Source organism: Odocoileus virginianus, chromosome 19, assembly GCF_023699985.2.
Source record: "Odocoileus virginianus isolate 20LAN1187 ecotype Illinois chromosome 19, Ovbor_1.2, whole genome shotgun sequence".
NCBI classification, from domain to species: domain Eukaryota; kingdom Metazoa; phylum Chordata; class Mammalia; order Artiodactyla; family Cervidae; genus Odocoileus; species Odocoileus virginianus.
In genome coordinates this window covers 12,725,074-12,746,733 of record NC_069692.1, presented here as the reverse complement: position 1 = coordinate 12,746,733, position 21,660 = coordinate 12,725,074, and the positions used below count along the sequence as shown (strand labels likewise).

At 42.2% G+C, this 21,660-nt stretch overlaps 1 protein-coding gene across 3 annotated transcripts in view; it reads left to right on the top strand.

Moving 5' to 3' along the window:
• NKAIN2 (sodium/potassium transporting ATPase interacting 2) overlaps positions 1 to 21,660 on the top strand; it is a 1,117,882-nt gene that overhangs the window by 1,086,646 nt on the left and 9,576 nt on the right. For all 3 annotated transcript variants that reach the window (XR_011481884.1, XR_011481883.1, XM_070449853.1), the window contains one exon: positions 5,102 to 5,162. Coding sequence is in view for 1 of the 3 variants with exons in the window: in XM_070449853.1 (XP_070305954.1) it covers positions 5,102 to 5,162 (61 nt within the window). In the remaining 2 variants the exon portion in view is untranslated. The remainder of the gene's footprint in view (positions 1 to 5,101; positions 5,163 to 21,660) is intronic.

Genomic DNA, 21,660 nt, shown 5'->3' with positions numbered 1-21,660 from the left:
CTGTTCTGGGCTTTTTCACTATCTGTGTCCATTGGCATTTCTGAGTTGTGGGCTTCTTCAGCTCCAAGCATGGTATACATGAGACAAAAGAAAAGTAGGAAATTCACTCCCATGTCCTTCCTTGCATCCCAAGATTCCTAGTCAGTCTACCTTCTTTCCACCTTTCAGAGGCTTCCTACATGTGTTTTATATATTTGTATATATATGGCTTCCCAGGGGGTTCAGCGGAAAAGAATCTGCCTGCCAATGCAGGAGCCACAGAAGACATGGTTTCAGTCCCTGGGTCAGAAAGATCCCCTGGAGGAGGAAATGACAACCCACTCCACTATTCCTGCCTGGGAAATTCCACGGACAGAGGAGCCTAGCAGACTACAGTCCATGGGGTCACAAAGAGTTGGACATGACTGAGTGACTAGGCACACATGCATATGTATATATATAATGTCCAGGGTTTTCAGCTCTACTTAAGGGGAAGGTTAGGAAAAAGTACATCTAGTACAACTTCCTGAAAAAAAAAAAAGTCCAAAAGATAGTATTTGAGACACTAAAGTTGTTACATTTTCAATTATTACAATTAAATCTTTTTAAATACTTACCAAAGATTTTAGTTTCCACTTACCTATTAGCTTCTAAGTGAATTTCTGGGACATAGACTCATAATTTGGTTTGTTGATACAAAAAAGAATTTTAATCTGATTTAGTTATAGAGAGAAAGTATCATTTCCTTTCAGCCACTAATGATATCAAGATGATATATAATTCCCTATGAGGTGAATTAGAAGTGAACAAATCATATTAGATGTGTCAAGGTGAAAAGATGAGTAAAAATAAAAAGATTTAGGCTAAGCTCTGCTCTGAATGCCAAAGACTAAGACAACTGTAATATTTTAGTTTTCTACAAGAGGATAATTATAGCATTAATACAGTATGACCAGTATCTAGCCATTGTTATTCTAGCCATCTTTAAATATGGAACAAAATAAAATAATTTTATTTTAATTCCAAGTATTCAGACCTACTATGACAATGTCGGTCACTGTTTCTTGCTTTGGGCACCATCACTTCCCCTCATATGACCCAAACTCCTCGGAACTGGGGCCATCTTGCTCCTCCCTGAATGAAATCCACGTCTTCCCACAGGCTGTCTGAGTTCTGCTGGGAAGGTGTTCTCACCTTTCCTCTAGTTATGCCCTCTCAAAGCCCCCTCCCCCATTTCTCAAGGTCTATCTCCAAACATGCCAGCCTATCACTTACAATCCACCCAGGAGATGGGTTCCCAGCTCTTTGGGAAGGCAACCCTTCAGTTCGGTCTTAAAGGATGAGTCAGAACTACTCAGAGGTGCAGGTTGAGAGAGGGAGAGAGGGAGAAGGTATAAAGCAGCCGGGTACCTTGTTGGCAGAAGGGGTTAATGAGCTAAGGAGCAGAGGGCAACCATCTGATATATGTCAGCAAACTGCCCACAGCTTCATACTGGTGTCCATTCTGTGACAAGGAGTGGTGAGAAGTGAGGCTATAAAGGGAGCAACATATCACATTAGGAAAGATTTGTATTTCACGAAAAATTTTATACATTTTTGGTTGAAGACAGGGCGTTCCTTAAGTGTATTGTGTAGAAAATGACACAGAACTGCAATTTGATTCATGCTCAAAGCCTTCTGATTATAGCCCTAATCTGCCTTCACAGCTTTTATTTCCCTTGTTCTAACATGAGGTCCGCACGCACCCATCAGATGAAAGGACTGGCTCTTTCCTGAACACAGCCGTAAGTTCCCCGCTTGATGAACTCACTCTGGCAGAGCAAGGCCCGTTTTACCACTCCTCTGCAAAAATACGTATAATGCTCTTCCAAAGGCAGTTGCGAGGATTTAATGAGCTAACGCGCGAAAGCAGCCGGTTTACTGTTTGTCAGTTAGGAGACAATCAATTTTCTTCCTTCCTCCTGACAGTTATCCTAATCTACTTTGAATTACAATTATATGCGTATCCCTGCCACAAGATTGCAAGATCCTTTAGACTGTGTCTATAACAGTGGCTCTAACGAGGGGCCGTTTTGCCTTTGAAGGATGTATGATAAGGTCTGGAGACATTTTGTGCTTAGTTGCTGAGTCGTGTCTGACTCTTTGCAACCCCATGAACTACAGACCTCCAGGCTCCTCTATCTATGGGATTTTCCAGGCAAGAATACTGCAGTGGGTTGCCATTTTCTTCTCTAAGATATTTTGGATTATCTCAATTGTCAGACTGTCTTGATCATAGGGTATTAGTAGTTATACATCCTAATAATGCACAACGGAGCCCACAGAAAAGGAATTACTCAACCCAAAACGCCATTGGGGCCAAGGTTGGGAAACCCACCCTGGTTCATCTTTGTGGCCTGAGCACAGTTAGCCAAGTTGCACGTTATAGAGGTATTCAGAGCTGTAAGAAATCCTTTGAAACTGCTCTTCTGTAGGTAAATTTATAAATTGCTGCGAGGGAGTAAAAATTAAATTAGAAATTTATTCAGTGTAGGAAAATTGAAAGGTAACAGAGGTTTATGAATCCTGATTAATTTGGGGGAAACTCATTCCCATTTGTATTTAGAGGTGACCAATTTAAAAGCTGAAGTTCTCTTAATCAGCAAGCTTTTGTAATGAAATGCAGCAGGATTTACTTTTATATCAAAGTCGCTCCCCTGATAGTTAAAGAATGCAACTGAATACAATTAAAAGCTCACTGGTAAGCACAATACAGTGCCATGGCTGCATCCTGGGAGAGAAATACACTTAATAATCTAGATTCTAGTGACACTTTAATGAGAAGTTTAAACTCACTGGCCCTGAATCTCAGAATTTATCTGTACTCTTTACCTAGATTTTCATTTCAAAGTAATTAAGTGATGAGTGAAAATCAAGAGAAAAGCTTGTGATTGGGAAAAAATTCTGCCTGTTAGTATTCTAAACTGAAGAGATGAACTAAGGATAAATCTATGGCATTAGCCACAATGGTAACACCTTCCTGCAAAGGCGATACAAGCAGTACCCAGGGGATCTAACCAAGCCCGTAGCATCTTTGCCTAGCAAGTGTCAGATCCAACACCCGTGACAAAATACCAATGGGACTAGGTCATTCAGTGATGAGGGCATTTTCATGGGTCCTGGTGGATGAAAGATTAAAAAGTGTTAGTATAATCTGTTTTTCCCACTATCCGTAAAAAAATGCTCAAATCACTGTGTGATTTTGCTTGGTCATATCGAAATCTTCACTGAAGCCAAACAGGACACCCTGGTTTTTAACAGTACCCGGTACTCGAAAAATAAATCTCATAAAAACAGCAACGCTGATGATTCCATTATATAAGGAAATAGTTCTTACTATCACAATTTTATTGCAATAGCCACAGAGAGAAAAATGGTTATTTGGTAACTTTTCTAACACATTGTTTAAAAACCTAAGGGCTAATGTAACATCAGTGGTATGTTATCTGCACCGTGTGCTAAGTCGCTTCAGTCGTGTCTAACTCTTTGCAACCCTATGGACTGTAGCCCACCGGTTCCCTCCATCCATGGGATTCTCCAGGCACGAATACGAGGGTGGGTTGCCGTGCCCTCGTCCAGGAGATCTTTCCAACCCAGAGATCAAACCTGTGTCTCTTATGTCTCCTGCACTGTCAGGCAGGTTCTTTACCACTAGCCCATCTGGGAAGCTCCAGTATGCTTTCTCTCTCTCTATTATTACATGTAACAGTTTAGATAACCCACTTGGCGTGGGAGGGCAGGGGGGCTCCACTGTTCCTCTCATTCCGGATCTGAAAACGGAAGCTGGTGAAGAATATTCTCAAAGTCTTCTTCCTCATCTACTTCTCTCTCTTAAGCAGGGTCGCTGCTTCTGTGCCAGGAAAACCACTGCTTTATCTCATGCCAGTTCTTTTTGAAAAAGAACTAGAATCTGCCATAACATGCTTTCCTTCTCAAATTCAAATCAGAGATTTTCTAAAGTTCCTTTGAACTGGACCTCTCTCTATCTCCAAATAGTTCTCATTAAATCTCTCAGTGTACCCTCTGACTTAAAATGTTTCACTCATGCCTTCCAGAAATATTGCAGTCTGTCAGACAATGGAAAAACAAGTTCATTAGACTTCTCAAAGCAGCAACTCTTTGCTCTGTACCTTAGCTCCTAATTGAAGACGGTAGCCTTTTTTCCAAGGTTCCCTTCCCGGATGTCAAATACTCCACAGATCAATGCCTGTCTGAAATGTCATTGTGAATAATGTCCATCCCTATCCTGAGCATATGCTTTTTAGGATTCCTCCAGACTGGAATATTTGGGGGGGGGGAATTTTTCCACATTATCAGGAAATTAGTTTCCTTCCTTCCACCAGTGCTCATTATTTGACTCAATAATTATATGAAGGAATACAAAACTAACATCTGAGGGGATACACATCAAGAGCTTTGCTGTGGTCCTGCACAGATACTTGTTTCAGTGAGCAAAGGCTTCCCTGACTACAGGGACCTCTGTTGCGTGTTTCAGTAAGGATGCCCTGATGTGTGCGATCCCAGTTCAGTGCATACACGTTATTTCCCCTGTTGCTCTTCTGTAGTACATCATCTTAATTATACCTGGTATGTTGTGTTCCTGGTCTCGGTTCCTGAAACTGGTCTAAACAAGTTTTACTTACAAAGTGTTCATGCAACTTTCCATGGAATCTCCTCAATATTTTTCCCTCGAAATATTTTTCTGTTAGTCAGCAGGAATCCAATTTTAGAATCTTAGGCTCTGGGCTAATGAAAAGTGAATTAGAAGTTGATTGGCACAAATGCAGATGTTAATCCATTAATGAATGACCATAGTTCTTTTTCAAGACCTAAAATAATTTGTTGTAGATTGCCTGGCAATTAACAAATCTCATACGTAAATGCAGAACAAAGGAAAATAGAGTAATGTAATCACTTGTAAGCCACATTATATGAATTCACACTGGAATCTGGAACCAGTCTGAAGAACCATTTTAGAACACCAATCTAGTCAAAACTGCCTGCCTTTGAAAAGTCACTCCCCCAGTGAGGTCCAGTACTGTTGCCTTTGCCTTATGTCTAAAGCATCTTTATTTTGTTTCAGCTGGCAGGGTTCATCTACGCCTGTTATGTTGTGAAATGTATAACTGAAGAAGAGGACAGCTGTAAGTATAAAAGCTCTATCCCGTTTCTTTCAAGTTCAGAGCATCTTCTGTACTGCCTCTTACCTAGACTACCTACTTCTCAGATGATACCCCTTAACACATCATTAGAACCAGGTACTAAGCCCTTTGTACACATCAGGCTAAAGTGTTTTTCATAAAAGTATCCAGCATACAGATAACTAATGGGTGTCACCCAGGACTACAAATCACAACAATCAACACTTCGCAGCAGTTTCAAAAATTCTCACAAGAACCAACTTCCGATTAATTCAAGAAATCATGAAACCAAATGTTGATATTTCCTTTTTGTTCCTGTGTGTGTGCTAAGTTGCTTCAGTCATGTCCAACTCTTTGCAACCCTATGAATTTAGCCCACCAGGCTCCTCTGTCCATGGGGATTCTCCAGGCAAGAACACTGGAGTGGGTTGCCATGCCCTCCTCCAGGGGATCTTCCCAACCCAGGGATCGAAGCCACATCTCTTATGTCTCCTGCATGGGCAGACAGGTTCTTTACCACTAGCACCACCTGGGAAGCCCAGTTTTGTTGCTATAATTTGATACAAAAGGCGAGAATGTTACCTCAGAGCCTCAGCATTTAGCACTACTGCTTAATTCAAAGTATAGATGGCAGGGCCCTCTCACAAGCCTTGAAGTGGTTCCACTGTCCTCTGCTCCTCTGAAAATTGGCAGATAGAAGGTTTCACTCTTCCTTGCCCCCACTAAGGATCTGAAAGAGAACTGGAAAAAGTACTTCAGTGATCTGTGGGTTCTTGCCCATACAGCTATATTTACTCAGGAAAAAATCAGAGTTGGGGATCACTTTTCTTGGTTTTCAAAAATGTTCATAATGACTGGGGTATTGAGACAGTAGGGAGAAAGATGACAATTCACTGCTCCGTTATAGCATGATCCAAGGAAAATGCTCAGAGAAACATGTGTTTCTTCTTCACTTTCCAATCACACTAGAAAGAAGGAGGCTGTATCAGATGTTTCATTTAGAGAACACACGTTCTCAATCATACTTGCACGTGATGTAAAATCAGGACTACACAGTGCATAGTTTATATTATGCTGTGTGCAAAAGGAAATGATAGTCATTTACAAATAAGCATTTGTAAAATACTCCTCAATGTGTGAAGCACTATGTCAGTCTTTGGATGTTTTTAGATGAATGATATGCAATCTTTTACCTTGAGGAATTAAGGATTTTGTAGGGGAAAAAAAAAAACATGTGAACAAATAAGTGTAATAAAACTCTATACAGTGTATAGTGTGGGGAGATAGAATAGGAATCAGGAATGGTTTCATAGAGAAGAATTCTCTTGAGTTTCGTCTTGGAAAATAAATATTTGTTAGGCAGCTGATGTGGGAGTAAGGTGATCCCAGGCAAAAGGTGAAAAAGCATCAAGACATATCACAGCCTGCCACGATGGGGGCAGAGGAGCCAGGATAATATGACTGAATTACACCCTGTGCTAGAAGTGGGCACCCAGAGATGACTGGAACATCAAGCAGATGAGACAGCAGAAAAATGGTTATGACAAAATAAGGAGTTTGGACTTTATTTTGTATAGCATCATGGCAAATCAACTGGCAGTTACTAGAAAGAGAATAGCATAATCAGAAATGCACTTTAAAAAACATATGAAGGAAAGACTTGGATGGGTGCATCAAGATTAAGGAAAGGGAGACAAATTAGGACACCATGACAAGGACCGAGGTAAGAAGATGAGGGTCTGGCCTAAGACCAGTGATGGAGAGGGCAAGGATATGTATGTTATTAAACATAAAGATAATACTCAATGATGGGCTAAAAAGAGATTGATTCATTTCTGGGTTTCTGACATGAGTGAACAGGTAGATGGAAATGTCAGTTGAGGAAAGGAGAACAGGAATCCCAGGGAACTCTTTTAGGGAATTCGTCCCCAAGTCAAGTTTTGGTCAAAGCCATATAAATGCAAGGGGGTGTGAAGTTACAAGTATCTTTTGGAAGACAATGCGTATCAATAAAGCATCTGAAAAACATTTCCATAATGCTTATTCTTTATATATATTTTGACCACAGCTCCTTATTTTAACCACAACTCACAACTTCTTTTTTTTATTGGAATATAATTGCTTTAAATGTTGTATTAGTTTCTGCTGCACAATGAAGTGAATCAGCTGTGTGTGTGTGTGGACTGACTGCCCCCTACATCCCACCCATAAGGGTCACCACACAGCATCGAGCTGAGCTGTCCATATAGTAGGTTCCCACTAGCTGTCTGTTTTACACGTGGCAGCATACATACATAAATCCCATCTCCCAATGCATACCCCCACCGCGTCCACCCATTCATTCTGTCTGAGTCTCTATTCCCCCCATGCAAACAGGTTCATCAGAACCATTTTTCTAGATTCCACATATAATGATTAGTGCACAATATTTGTTTTTCTTTCTGACATACTTCACTCAACGTAAGTGCCTATATTAATCCAAAATGCAAGCAGCCTTATCATAGATAATTTTTCTACTTGTGGTCTTTTTGCTTAGTAAGATATAAACTACTTTGTTTTATATTCAAGTAGTCTCATGTTGATCTTGGACATTCATGGGGCCACTGAACAGCCTGGAAGAGGACGATGATTTGGGCCAGTTCTCTGTCCAGTTAGGTTTGTTTACTTGTGGTCACTCACACACAACTATGAGTATTTGTTAAGTAAAATGCTTTAGGTTGATATTTCCCATGTATTATCATTATCTTGTTCACATAGCTTCCAATGCTCAAAAGCAAAAAAGGTTGCAATTTCTATCTCATTTTTTGGTAGTTATAAAGAAAATGACTTGGAGCCTTTAAAAATATTCTGGCTTGATGAAGGTAAAATACCCACATATACACACACACACAAACCCTGGAAGTAAGTCCTGAGATATGAGGCAACTGTAACGAATATATAAACAGAGAAGGCATCTGTGTGTGACTGTCCTTACCTGCCATGGGGATTTGCAATGAAACACCCTGATGGGAGTGTAGGGCATGAGGAGGTGCCAGCTCCCTACCTGCCAAATTAGTTAAGTTTCCATTCCTAAGGGTCTCGCAAGGAACAGAGGACAGTTTGGGTTCTGTAGCTGGTTCTGGGACTGGACTGTGCAGGTAAGAGCCTAATCATGCACCTGGGAGACTGAAGTATCCATGACATCAGGAGGATACTGACCAGTCTGTCCTCAGTTTTATTATCTGAGGCTCAGCAGCAATTACAGCCAGAGAGCCTCAGAGGCACCAGCCTCTAGGGAGCTACGGTGAGGGTTCAGGCTCCACCACCAAAGACTCAAGACTCCACAAAATAGAAGAAACCATCGCTGAACTAAAGGGAGTCACTGCAGGCACACCAAACACCGAAGATTTTCTTCCCTATTTCTCCTTTTAAACGGTATCTTATGCACTTCTCTGGAGGCCAGTTTGATAAATATTTATCTAGATACTTTAATGCAAAGTTGTTGTGATTTTCCCCAATGAGAACCCGGGGCCTTGAAGCTGACATCTCTGACCCTTCGGCGATCTAAGCCGGAGCCCGAGCCTGGCAGGCCGGCTGGCAGTGCCAACTCACAGGACACCACCGCCATCTGCTGAGCCTGCTGGGGATGACGACCGCCCTGGGGCACAGATTTCAAATAGGAAGATGTGGCACTTCTGCCCCGTGGACCAGCCCCCTAGGGCTGCAGTGACAAAAGTGTAACAGACGGGGCGACTTAACCAGCAGATACCTACGTTCTCATAGCTCTGGAGGCTAGAAGTCCAAGATCAAGGTGTTGGCAGGGTTGGTTTCCCCGAAGGCTCTCTCCTTGGCTTGCAGAAGGCTGAATTCGCTCTCTCCTAGGCTGGCAGAAGGCTGAATTCTCGCACCGTTCCCAGATGCCCTCTTTTCTCTGTCTGTGAGTATGCCCAGGTCTCTTCCTATGCTCTGAGGGCACCAGTTTTATCAAATGAGGGCCACACATCCTTACGGCATTTTTAACCTTGTGATATGATAGTCGCTCGGTCCTGTCCGACTCTTTGTGACCCGTGGACGGTAGCCCGCCAGGGACCTCTTTAACCTTAATTACCTCTTTGAAGGCCCCTCTCCAAATACAATCACCTAGGGGGTTAGGCCTTTAAAAGATAAATCTGGAAGGGGACACCATTCAGTCGGAACATCCCATATCTAAAGATTAAACACACACACACAGAGGCACACAGCATGAGGCTGTGGGCTGTTTGAAAACACCCACTGGGAAGAGAGTGGGGCGAGCTTCGGCTCACTGCGCCTCCAAGGCCCGTGGGTCAGAGGCTCCAGGCGGTGAAGGCAGCCTCCCCGCCCCTGGCTCCCCACCAGCAGGCAGGGGTTCTGCTCCATGTCTCCTGCCCGGGGTGAGGGGCGATCTGCCTTCAGAGGAGAAGCTCCTGGCCAGAAAAGCTGGGACCTGACGCTTAAACCTTACCTGCCTGGGGCAACCATCACAACAGACTTTCCTACATTTGTTCGTGAAAAGGCAGTGGTATGTCTTAGGAGAAAATTCTTTTCTCCAGGGGAGTGGTCGCCCCTCACTGGGCTGTCTTTGGGGTTGGGCTCTTCACTTGATCATGAGCTGCCAACCAGGCTATTTTCCTTACAACCTCCAGTGTTTTCCATGCTTCTCTCCTCATTCTCTTTGACAATATTCTGTGAAAGAAATCAAAGGTTCCAAGACTTCTGGTCTGGTGCCTTTTATTATACTTGTAATTCTTCTCTCCCTTAATCTTCAGCTTCTCTGCACCAGAGTCCGATGTCCACTTATAATGATAGAACTAAGAACTTATCTGTTATGTTAGTGCTGTTAGATGTGACAATTAAAAGGAAAACATACAGCTGTGGAAAATATCACTGATCCACAACATGAGGAAAAAAAAAAAGCCAACATGATTTCTAAATTTTTATTATGTGTTCTTATAAACCTTTGCCTTAATAGTTAAACTAGAAGTAAAAATAAACATCAGTCCTCTGAAAAATGGATCCATTTTTCTAAGTGCGTTCTAAGTCGCTTCAGTCGTGTTCGACTCTTTGTGACCCCATGGACTGTAGCCTACCAGAATCCTCTGTCCATGGGATTCTCCAGGCAAGAATACTAGAGGGGTTGCCATTTCCTCCTCCAGGGGATTCTTCCTGACCCAGGGAGCAAACCTGCGTCTCTTCTGTCTCTTGCTTTGACAGGCGGGTTCTTTCCCACTAGCACCACCTGGGAAGGCGACATTTTTCTAAGTACTCACTATCTTTTCTAAAAGAGATTCGATGTGTTTGCAAATGTTATTAAATATTCAAATCATCCGGGAAAATATGCAGAATGCCATTTTAAAATATCCTAAGGGGGCTTATTTTGAAAAAATATTAAAAAATTAATTCTAGATATTTAGACTTGTAGATACACATGTGCGTGAACCTACCAACCAAGCACAGATGCATAAAATCCTGTCCTGAATTCTCCAAAACAAACTGGCCTTGGGATAAAAGTCATAATCAATTTATGGAACCTTTCATTTGAAAAGCAAACCACAGGAAATTATTCACTTCTCTGAGGCTAATAATTTTCTGTTATTTTTGTTTGATTTTTCTTCTAAAGCCTGCTGGCCTACACTTCTGTGTATTGAACTCTGTTCTGCATGCTTTGATCATTTTTCTAGTTTGACAGGATCCCTGAGTTTGGATACTGTTCTTTGAGCACAAGGACACGCTCTCCCACCTCTGAGGGTAGGTAGAGGTGGCAAGGGAGGAGTACTCATCCATTAAAAAAAAATTGGTTCTTTCTGTTTATAAAGAGGTGTAAGTTACTGCAGAATGTAGAGAACCTACAGATGAAAGAAAAAGAAAGAATGATTTCACAACTTCAAATTCTGGTTCTCAGTTAACATTTGGGCATACGTCTCCTTTCTTCCTATCTTTTTCTGTCCTTCTATCTGGTTGTCAGGGCCATTTTATACATTCTGCTTGGTAACCTCAGCTTGCTTTCTTATTATTTATAAATCATTCACCAAACGTAACCCAAGGGGTAGGCAATTAGCAGTTCAAAAAAGGTGCGAAGTTCCTGAGTGCCAGGTTGACAGGCAGAGTTATGAGAATGATTTGCCTATTTTACTTCATAAATATCATACTCAAACAGTCAAATGAAAGTATATTATTGCTTTCTTTACAATATTTGTTTTGCAACTCTGAAGGTGACTGACTGAAGTAATCTTGTTCATATCTGCCAGCCTACCACGAAACCAAAATGTGTTGCTTCTTTGCCCATCTCTGAACAGAGTCACTCATTCTAGGGTCTGGAGCCCCAGACTTCGGATGCTACTAGTCTCCAGCTAGAGCTCTGCAGAGCCGCAGCGGGGCCAGAGTCGAAGCGGGCACTTTGCTCCTTCCCCAACCTTCCAGAGCAGGAGTTCTGCATTTCTTACGTTTTACAGCTCCTCATTCGGCTTCAGACTTCTTATGAACTAAGAACACTGCACACTGCAGCGTTCGAAATGATGAAAACTGCTGCCTACTGCTCTATTTCAACACTTTAATTTTATAGACCCATAAAGATTAAACAACTTCCCCAAGGTCACCGAGCATTACCGGTGAACTGATAGCACACAGGACATACTGACTCCCTCAGGGGAAGACAGTGTTAGGGGATGTCACTGCGGACCACACCCATCTTGACCACTGCTATAGCCTCAGCATCTAACCTATCCCTCAATAAGTATATAGGAAATAAACGAATCAACCAATTAGCTCTCCACTAACATCTCCTGGACTATATGGAAACTCCGAAGGAATGTGACACTTTGGTAGACACCAGTTTATTCTAAGCAAAAGAATAATGAATAACAAAGCAACTTTCCTCATTTTCTACAAATGGAAGAAAGCTGGGGGTGGGGGGGATAAGCTGCCATAAGTAAAAACAAAAGGCAGACCAGATGATCAACACCTGAAACAAATACATACACGTGTGCCTCTGTCAGTAACAATGTGAGCTCCTATCGGTGACAGCAGCCTTCCCTAATTGTGAGACAGTTTTTACATTAAGTCTCCCGAAATGAGTACCGGTCTTTTCAGCCAGCTGTTAAATTGCTCCCTCTTGTGGTCACGGAAGAGAAAACATAAGCGCTTTATTTTTCAATTTGGATATTCAGGTCCAATTCCCAAGAAGAGCAGAACTAAAGAATGTGCTAACCATCAGATGATTGCACTCATGTCCCATGCTGGTAAGGTCATGCTTAAAATCTTGCATGCTAGGCTTCCGCGTTTCACAAACCAAGAACTTTCAGACTGCATTTGGAAGTCCAAACCTGATTTAAAGCTGGGTTTAAAAAAGGTAGAGGAACCAGAGATCAAATTGCCAACATTCACTGGATCACAGAGAAAGCAAGGGAATTGCAGATAAATATCTACCTCTGTTTCATAAACTATGCTAAAGCCTTTGACTTGTGGATCATGACAAACTGTGGAAAACTCTTAAAGAGATGAGAATACCAGACCATCTTAGCTGTCTCCTGAGAAACCTGTATGTGGGTCAAGAAGCAACAGTTAGAACCTAGTATGAAACAACTGATTGTTTAGGATTGAGAAAGGAGAACAACAGGACTATCTGCTGTCACCATGTTTATTTAACCTATACACTGAGCACATCATGAGAAATGCCGGGCTGGATGAGTTACAAGCTGGAATCAAGACAGGCGGGAGAAACATCAACAGCCTCAGATATGTGGATGATACCACTCTAGGTAGAAAGCGAAGAGGAACTAACGGCCTCTCGATGAGGGTGAAGGAGGAGAGTTCATGAGCCAGCTTAAAACTAAATATTAAAAAACTAAGATCATGGCATCTAGACTTCATGACAAATAGGGGAAAAAGTGGAAGTAGTGATGGATTTCCTCTTCTTGGTCTCTAAAATCACTGCAGATGGTGACTGCACAATGAAATCAGAAGACAACTGCTTCTCAGCAGGAAAGCTATGACAAACCTAGACACTGGGTTGAAAAGTAGAGACATTACTCTGCCGACAAAGGTCCATATAGTCAAGACTATCTAGTCTTCCCAGTGGTCATGTATGGTTGTGAGAGCTGGACTGTAAAGAAGGCAAAAACATCAAAGAGTGCCAAAGAATTGATACCTTCAAACTCTGGTGCTGGAGAAAACTCCTGAGAGTCCCTTGGGCAGCAAGGAGATCAAACCAGCCAATCTTAAGAGAAATCAACCCCAAATACTCACTGGAAGGACTGAAGCTGAAGGTGAAGCTGCAGTATTTTGGTCATCTGACGCGAACAGCCAACTCACTGGAAAAGTCCCTGATGCTGGGAAAGATTGAGGGCAGAAGGAGAAGAGGGTTTCAGAGAATGAGATGGCTGGATGGCATCACTGATGCAATGAACATGAACTTGGGCAAACTCTGGGAGATGCTGAGGGACAGGGAGGCCTGGCGTGCTGCAGTCTGTGAGGCCACAGAGTTGGACACGACCGGGCGACTGAACAACGAAAATTCAGGTCCAAGTTGAGTCTTCTTTAACAACTACTTCTCATTTTCTCCCTCTTCTCTTAGCGGCTACTCCATTACACTTCATAGCTTTTTATACACAAACACACACACATATACATGCACACTAGGATCATCCTTACAGAAATCTAATGTTCCCAAGGGAATCCACAGTGGCTCAGCGGTAAAGAATCTGCCTGCCAACGCAGGAGACGCAGGAAACACCAGTTGCATCCCTGGGTCAGGAAGATCCCCTGGAGAAGGAAATGGCAAACCACTCCAATATCCAATATTCTTGCCTGGGAAATTCCATGGACAGAGGCGCCTGGCAGGCTACGTTCCACAGGGTCGCAGGGAGTCAGACACAGACACAACTGAGTGAATGAGCATGCACACAGGTTCCCAAGTCAAAAATACGGGGGAAGAAATTGATTCATTCTCTACCCTTTGTTGATTCAAAGCAATCAGGCCCAAGTTTCTAAAGAGTCAATGTCGAGGTAACAATATTCAGACCAGCAAAGCAGGCACTTTAACTGAGGTGTGATAAAGGAGGTACGTAATGCAGAAAACCAACATGATGCAGTAGATAAATAATATCCAAGTTGTTTTAATCCACCTCAATGGAAAAGCCCAGCACTTGTGAAAGGCAGCAGAAGTGACATTTACAGAAAGGATTAAAAGAAACATCTCCGAATGGTGATTATTTTGCCCCTTCCCATCCACTAACACCTGTTCTGTACCCGTTTCCTCACCATCTCTCTCTTTACTCACATTGATAATGACATGAGAAGGAAAGCAGCTAAGTGGCAAAAAAATAGGATGCTTTCAGCGCCAACATACATGCTCACAAATAAAGTAGATGGGATCCTTTAGTCCTGTCTTGAAAGAACAAATGAGAACAAGACAAAGAGCTGGCACAGGAAACGGACGTCTAAGAGCCCTCCAACGCTGAGACGTGCTGAGAAAGAAGATGGTACATTCAAAGTTAGTCTTTTGATAAAGGATGCTGGCAGTTGAAAATTCATTATGACCAGATTTGCTTTAGCAGTGGCAACAGCATCTAATAGGAATAGAAGGCCAGGCTTGGCTATCTCCTTCTTAACAGCAGGAGGGCTAAAAGCACTGCCTCTCTAAAGACAAGACGGCCACCAGGTATGCGGAACGAAAACATCTGAGCAGAGCTGCCTTACACAGAGCAGTTAAAGAGTGCCTTGTAAATAAGCAGCACCGGGCAAACCCTCAATCCTGCGTGACATTTAAACGAGGCTGCTTTGGCAGCAGAGAGGCAGGCAGGCCTCCACACGGATGGGTTGGCATTGTGTGGCAGGGAGTGAAGGAGAAACAAACTTAAAACTCACAGGAGGTGAGGTTTGTTTAAATAATAGAAAGTAATTAGGCTGAAGACAAAAATCAGTGATGGCATTTCATAATTACAATTAATTTAAAGGTTAATTTCCTTTGGTGCTAAAACCTTTATTTAAAACATTTACCAGGAAAGGAAATGAGGATGTTACTATCAAGAGGCGTAGAGTGCTTCTGGGAATCCATGCCTATTATCACTGGAAAATTAGGTTAGGCCCAAAGTGGGAATTTCAATTCATTTCTGTGTATAATAGATGGCGGTCTGGCCTCGGAGTCAGCAGGGCTGCCTTAGGGCAGAGCGAGATTTGCATTTTTTGTTTGTTTGTTTGTTTAGGGGATTAATTGCAAATGTTTCCCACAAAGAATCCTGGTTTATACACGAACAATCCTGACACAAAAAGAAAATTGGATATGGATTGCTGCCTTTGTAACTAATGGAGTTGATGCGAAAGGAATTCCCAAGAGCACAGAGGCAAAGGGATGCACAGTCACTCATCCATATACCTTCATCACGGAAATAAACTGAAAGGAGGCGACACCACTTCTGTGGGCTCCAAGCCCGTCCACCCTATTTTTCTCTCCCAGCTCCCACTTTTCTCCATCACTCTGTTTCCCAAGTGGGAACGGTCATGTCTCGAGTCTCAGGTCCCAACAGACCCTATTCCTCAGTTCATCTCCTTAGAAACTTGCTCAGTAAAATTGAGGCATAACAGCAACAACAGCCAGAGGGGGAACAGCTCCTTCACACCGATTTTTCCCACTCGTGATGTCTTCACAGGTTAGTTCATTTTAAATGCTCTACTGCTATTATCAGTATGTGAAACAATCCCACAAAGATGGAATCGTGCAGATCATAGCGCACTGAACAATATTAGCAATCACCTGCTTTAATCCCCTGATTTTACAGCTGAGGAAAGGAACAATGACTTGCTCCAAGGCCATCATTTAGAGGCAGTGCTGGGAGCCGAACTTGCCGCCTGGGTCCAGGTATACTTTACACATCACTTCACCAGGAAACCCGACACAGGTTCTTCTGACACGTTTGTCGAGTGGCCGCTCCACGTGGCAGGCTGTGCGTTAGTCACTAGGGGTGAAACAGATGCTGTCTTTGCCCCCATGATGCCTACAACCCAGCACACGATTCACATGAGGAAATACACCAAAGTGTGATGAGTGTTTGGATAAGGAGAGTGGGGATGGGAGGACTTACCCCAGTGGTGCCTCATCCAGTTAAGAGAACTAGGAAATTCTTCCCTGAAGAAATGACATCCCCACTGAAACCTAAAGGATACATCAGAGGGATGTGCAGAATTTAACAGAAATAGATGTGCCTTTACTTAAAAGGATAACTTTTTCACCCCTATTGACCAAATGGACATGATAATTCACACAGGAATCATCTTATGTGTTTTTAATGAACCCGACATGGAAAATCTAGTTTCACCTATCACAAATAGCTAGGAAAATATTAGAGTGACCACCAGACATCCTCATTCCTGAAACTGCTATCATTGTTCTATAAAGATGGTTAATTTAGGTTTAGTCCTCCTTTCTGGAGGCTGAAAAACAATGCAAAAATTGTGTAACCAAAAAGTACAAGGGGAGAAACAGTTCTCTCCTGGCGATTTTAGCATCCATGCTTTATTTTTCATTTTCCCAAATATGGATACATCGATGTCCCACACCCTAATTAAAACCTGCATTTAAGTGGGCTGTGCCTTCTAAATATATCCCAGATGTCAGCTGTGAAGACATAGCCAATCATGTCTAACTAGCCTGCCTAGAGCTTGTAATAACTGCTCTCTCCAATTCTGACTGAAAGACACGTCACATATAATTGAAAGCCATTCTCTAAGGGAAGAACAAAACGGAGACTGGTGTATCTAATCCAGCCAAATGCCACAGCACAAAGTGATGCCAGCAACCTTGAAAATAAAGGTCATTTTATCCCACTCTGCACGTGATTCCACATCTATTCAAAGTATTAAAACTCTCTGAATACACAGTTTTCTGACTCTAGCTATACAGTTTCTTGACCGTCTCACTTAATCACCTTTGTCCCCACTCACTTCACCACCTACCCCCACAGTTCCCTTCATCAAGGAGACTCATTTGAATCAACTTCACTATGGATGAAGAAGGCGTCTCTAAAAATCGCCATCTCGCTCCCGGATGCACAAGAACAGTAATGCTCTTGCAGGCACCCTTGGTTTCCTTCCTTGCATTCTCCTCCATCAGGCTTGGATTTCCAATATCCTTGCCTGATGCAGCTCAGATGCAGTGTCTCTACTTCTAATCCAGGGCTGCCGCACAACAGCTGGGAGAGCCCCTAAGTCCACCTGGGTGCTCCCTCTTCCCAACACAGCTCTCATTTCTCTCCCCCATGGTGACCCAGTCACCATGACCCGAGAAAAACCAAAGCTACCAGACATCCACTCATCCCATTTCCCCTCTGAACCTCGAGGGGTCTCCATACCAGCAATTATCCTTCTGTCTCCTAGAGGAGTGAGAGTGCTAGTCACTTAGTTGTGTCCAACTCTTTGTGGTCTTATGGACTGTAGCCCTCCGGCCTCCTCCATCCATGGGATTTTCCAGGCAAGAATACTGGAGTGAGTTGCCATTTCCTTCTCCAGGGCATCTTCCCAACCCAGGGATTGAACCCAGGTCTCCTGCATTGCAGGGAGATTCTTTACCATCTGAGCCATGTCTTCTTGAAACCCGCCCACATCCGAGAGGAATGGTTAAGCTTTTCTTCTCCAAAGCTATCCTTCCACCTAGCCCTGGCCTCATTCCCTCGGCCCAATCCAGGAGACAAGCTCTTGGAGTCTTCATTCTCACTCACTCCACTCAAAATTTCCTTTTCCCTACTCATGGGTCGAAGCCTCACAGACCACAAACCAAGTCAGGTCCAGCCTCTCTCCATCCTTTAGAATAAGATACAAGGTGATTTCCAAAAATATTTGAAAAATGGAAACTCAGTTCTAGGTAGTTTTTTTTTTAATATATACAATATCTTTCCTTTTTTTCTACAATATGTCACATGGGTTACTCCTATCACTTGCCAGACTATAGATAACCAACCAAGTGAACATGTGAAGGGTTTCCATAAACCTACCTCAGCTTCTTCTGATGACTTACACACTTACATCATTCCACATAAACTTCCAGTAAATTCTAACACCAAGTTCTCTTCTCTGACCCTTACTTATCTCCATCTACTTTCCTGGCCTGAAAAATTCTCATCCTTTCAGTAAAGAAACTAAACATATAAAGCAGAGTTTGAATCATTCTTTTTGTATAAATCCCTTGCTAAAAGAGATGAGATCCCAAATCTACCTGCAGTGTATCCATAAAATACGAGCATCTAGTCGTAACCCTGTGAAGTTGGAATTGTTTTCTCTCCACTTCACAGAGGAAGAAAGTCAGGCTCAGAGCAGTTGTGACCTGCTTGTGGGTATAATGGTAGTAAGAAGGGAAGGCGAGGCTGAGCCCGGGTCTTCTGACCCCCAAGCCCTCAATCTTTCCACTACTTCACACTTTCCCTGTGATGCAGCCAGTGGTGGCATTAGACTATTAGAAGATGATTCAACAGCAAGACCCTCAGCAGAAAACCAACATGTGTTTCTTCAAATTTCACCTAAGGTACTGGCCACACTGAGAATCAGCAAAAATAGGCAAAAGCAAAAAGACAAAACAGTTTATCCAGTGGAAATGTGTATTGCATTTTCATTAAGTTTTTAGAACCAACAGCTTAAAGTAGTTACTCAAATGATCTCTAAATAAATATTTCATTTGTATTTTTCGTATACTTAAATGTGTCTACCGAGTTAAAACACTGAAGATCTGACTGCGATACAACTAAGAGAGAAACATGGAAAACACAACCCTAAGACCCTGAGGAAAGGTTATTTTCTGAACAAGGTTAGGAAGTGAAGCATCTGCTGTGATTTAGCTAATAAGTCTCATTTCATTCAATACATGTTTCACCTGCTGGAAGCTCTCTGTAGTATCACGCTTTAGTGACTTTTCGGGCAACGGTGGCGTAAAGCACCCCTACCTACAAAGGACTGTGTTTTCCTAATCAGAAAAAATAAAAAATAGTTCCACGTCCACTCAGAGATGTAAGTCCAGACTGAGTGCATCAAGCTCACAGAAGAAGCCGAACTGCTGCCTCCAAGTAAGTCTGCGTGGGAGGAACAGGGGGTTTTTGGACTTGGACTGTGGTTGGTTATGCTCTGAAATTCCTTTTGTGCCACTGGAGATAAGTACCCTTGGAATCCTTACCTGCAGAGATAATGGATTTACACTCTATTTTCATAGGCCCATGGAAATTCTTTAACATCTTTCAATGAGTGCTTCCAAATATTTAGGCTTAGCTTTCTGTGAGCTGCCTTTAAAAATTCCCCCCCATGGTACTTTCCAGCTCTATCTCCAAACAAGTGCGTTGACTAGTGGCTTTTGTCATGAATAACCAAGGTACAATTTTATATCACAATACCGCCCTGCTAACATGTGTTTTTAAAATGCAGCTTTAGCTTTGCTGAGCTCAGTGCTCACGATTAAAAGGTTTAAATAAAAGGGAAGCTCACAACAGGGGACATATTTGATTGAAGAATATTCCTTCAAAAAGCATTTTTCTCTTACTTGGTAATTTCTAAATTCCACTATTATTAATGTTATCAAACCATAGTTATTAAACTGATATGGCACTTTACTAATTTAAAATAACTGGGCATCCCTGTGCCTCCACAGGTCAGTAGATAAAAAACACACCCATACTGCAGATAGGAAAACTAAGGCAAAGAAAAAATCATCTGCAAAGAAAATAACATTCCTGAGTTGTATCAAGAGAACCAAAAGCAAACTGCTCCAAACAAGTACAAACTTCCTTTTATTCTGTCACCTTCTACCCAGTCATGTACCTCTATTTAGAATGCTATGAACTTGCCAGAAAGAAACCAATATTTTCTCTACCAGTTACCAACATTTTTGCAACATTTGATAGCAGTTATCAATGGATGATCCCTCTCACCCTAGTTATGTTGATGCTAAAGCAAGTCCTAGCTTTCTTCCTTCCATTCATATCGACCAAAGAAACTAGAATGGTGCCTTCCTTTCATTGATATCCAAAAGATTTCTTTTGTCTCACAGGATCCAAGCAATTACTGACATTCTAGATCTTCTATAAAAGGTCTCTTAATTCAAGGCCTTCTGAAGAAAAGGGTAAATGCACTTAAATTTCACTTAGAAATTTTACCAGCATCTTCCATGCTTAAATCACCTGCCTTTTTTCAAAACAGCCTAAAGACTTCATTCAGTAAATATGGCTTCCATGAGCCAGACAGTGTTCTGGGTTCTGGGGCCACTGTAGTAAACAGTAAATCTCATGCAGCTTACATTACTGTGCTGAGATCAACAACAAAAAAAGTAGATTCATAATATGTCAGGTGGAGATAGGTTTCAATGAAACACAATAAAGCTGAATGAAGAATAAGAAAATTCACCTCTACAGTCCCAGCAAGTCTCCAATTTGTCTCCCACCAATTACAACTACAGTTTCCATTTCCCAAATGTCTTCTGGTCTTTGCTGCTCATATATGCCACTTACATACTACATTTTCTAATGAAGCCAAACACAAACTCCCTTCTCTCAATTCTTTTTGCTCTGTTAAAGGCAGAAACACCCTCCTAGACAACAAATTTTGACCTATAAGCCAAACATCTAGTTGCTGTTATTTGCTCACTAAGTCATGTCTGACTCTTTTGCAACCCCATGGACTGTAGCCCAGCAGGCTCTTCTGCCCATGGAATTCTCCAGGCCAGAATACTGGAGTGGGTAGCCTTTCTCTTCTCCAGGGGATCTTCCCAATCCAGGGATTGAACCCAGGTCTCCTGCATCGAGGCAGATTCTTTACCATCCAAGCCACCAGGGAAGCCCTATAGTCCTATAGTTGTTCCAAATTTAACACTTCCTTTCTTCCACACTGCACGGTTTAGAAGAATTATAAAGAAAGTCCCGAATTCTTAAGGGTTTTTAGTTTTCTTCTTCCACACCACATGTCTCACCCAGGGCTCTACACCCCTCATTTTATCCTCACACTAATAATATAAGTGTCGTAATTCTTGTGTAAGAGAAGTTAAGTGATTTGTCTAAGGTCACACAGCTGGAAAGTGGTCAAAGCAGTATTTGAATCCTGATCCTTCTAACATCAGATCTCTGTTCTTTTCATTACACTCTAGACCTCTGTATCATGGTTTCAGTTACCTGCAGTCAACTGCAGTCTGAAAAAATTAAACAGAATAAACAATTCCTAAGTGTTAACTTCTGAGCCATTCTGAGTACTGTGATGAAATTTCACACCATCCTGCTCTGTGCCTCCAGTAACATAAATCATCACTTTGTCCAGCATATTCATGCTGTGTATGCTACCTATCCATTAGTACCAGGAGAAAAAGAAAGCAATGTATTGTGTAGATACAGGGTTCAGCACTATTCATGGTTCAAGAATCCATTAAGGACCTTGAACTGTATTCTGTGGATAAGGAAGGACTGTTGTACTACTCCACTTAGGACCAAAAGAGAAATTCTGCCTCAGTAAAAGGGTTTTCATGATTTTTTAAAAAAAAAGAGAGAGA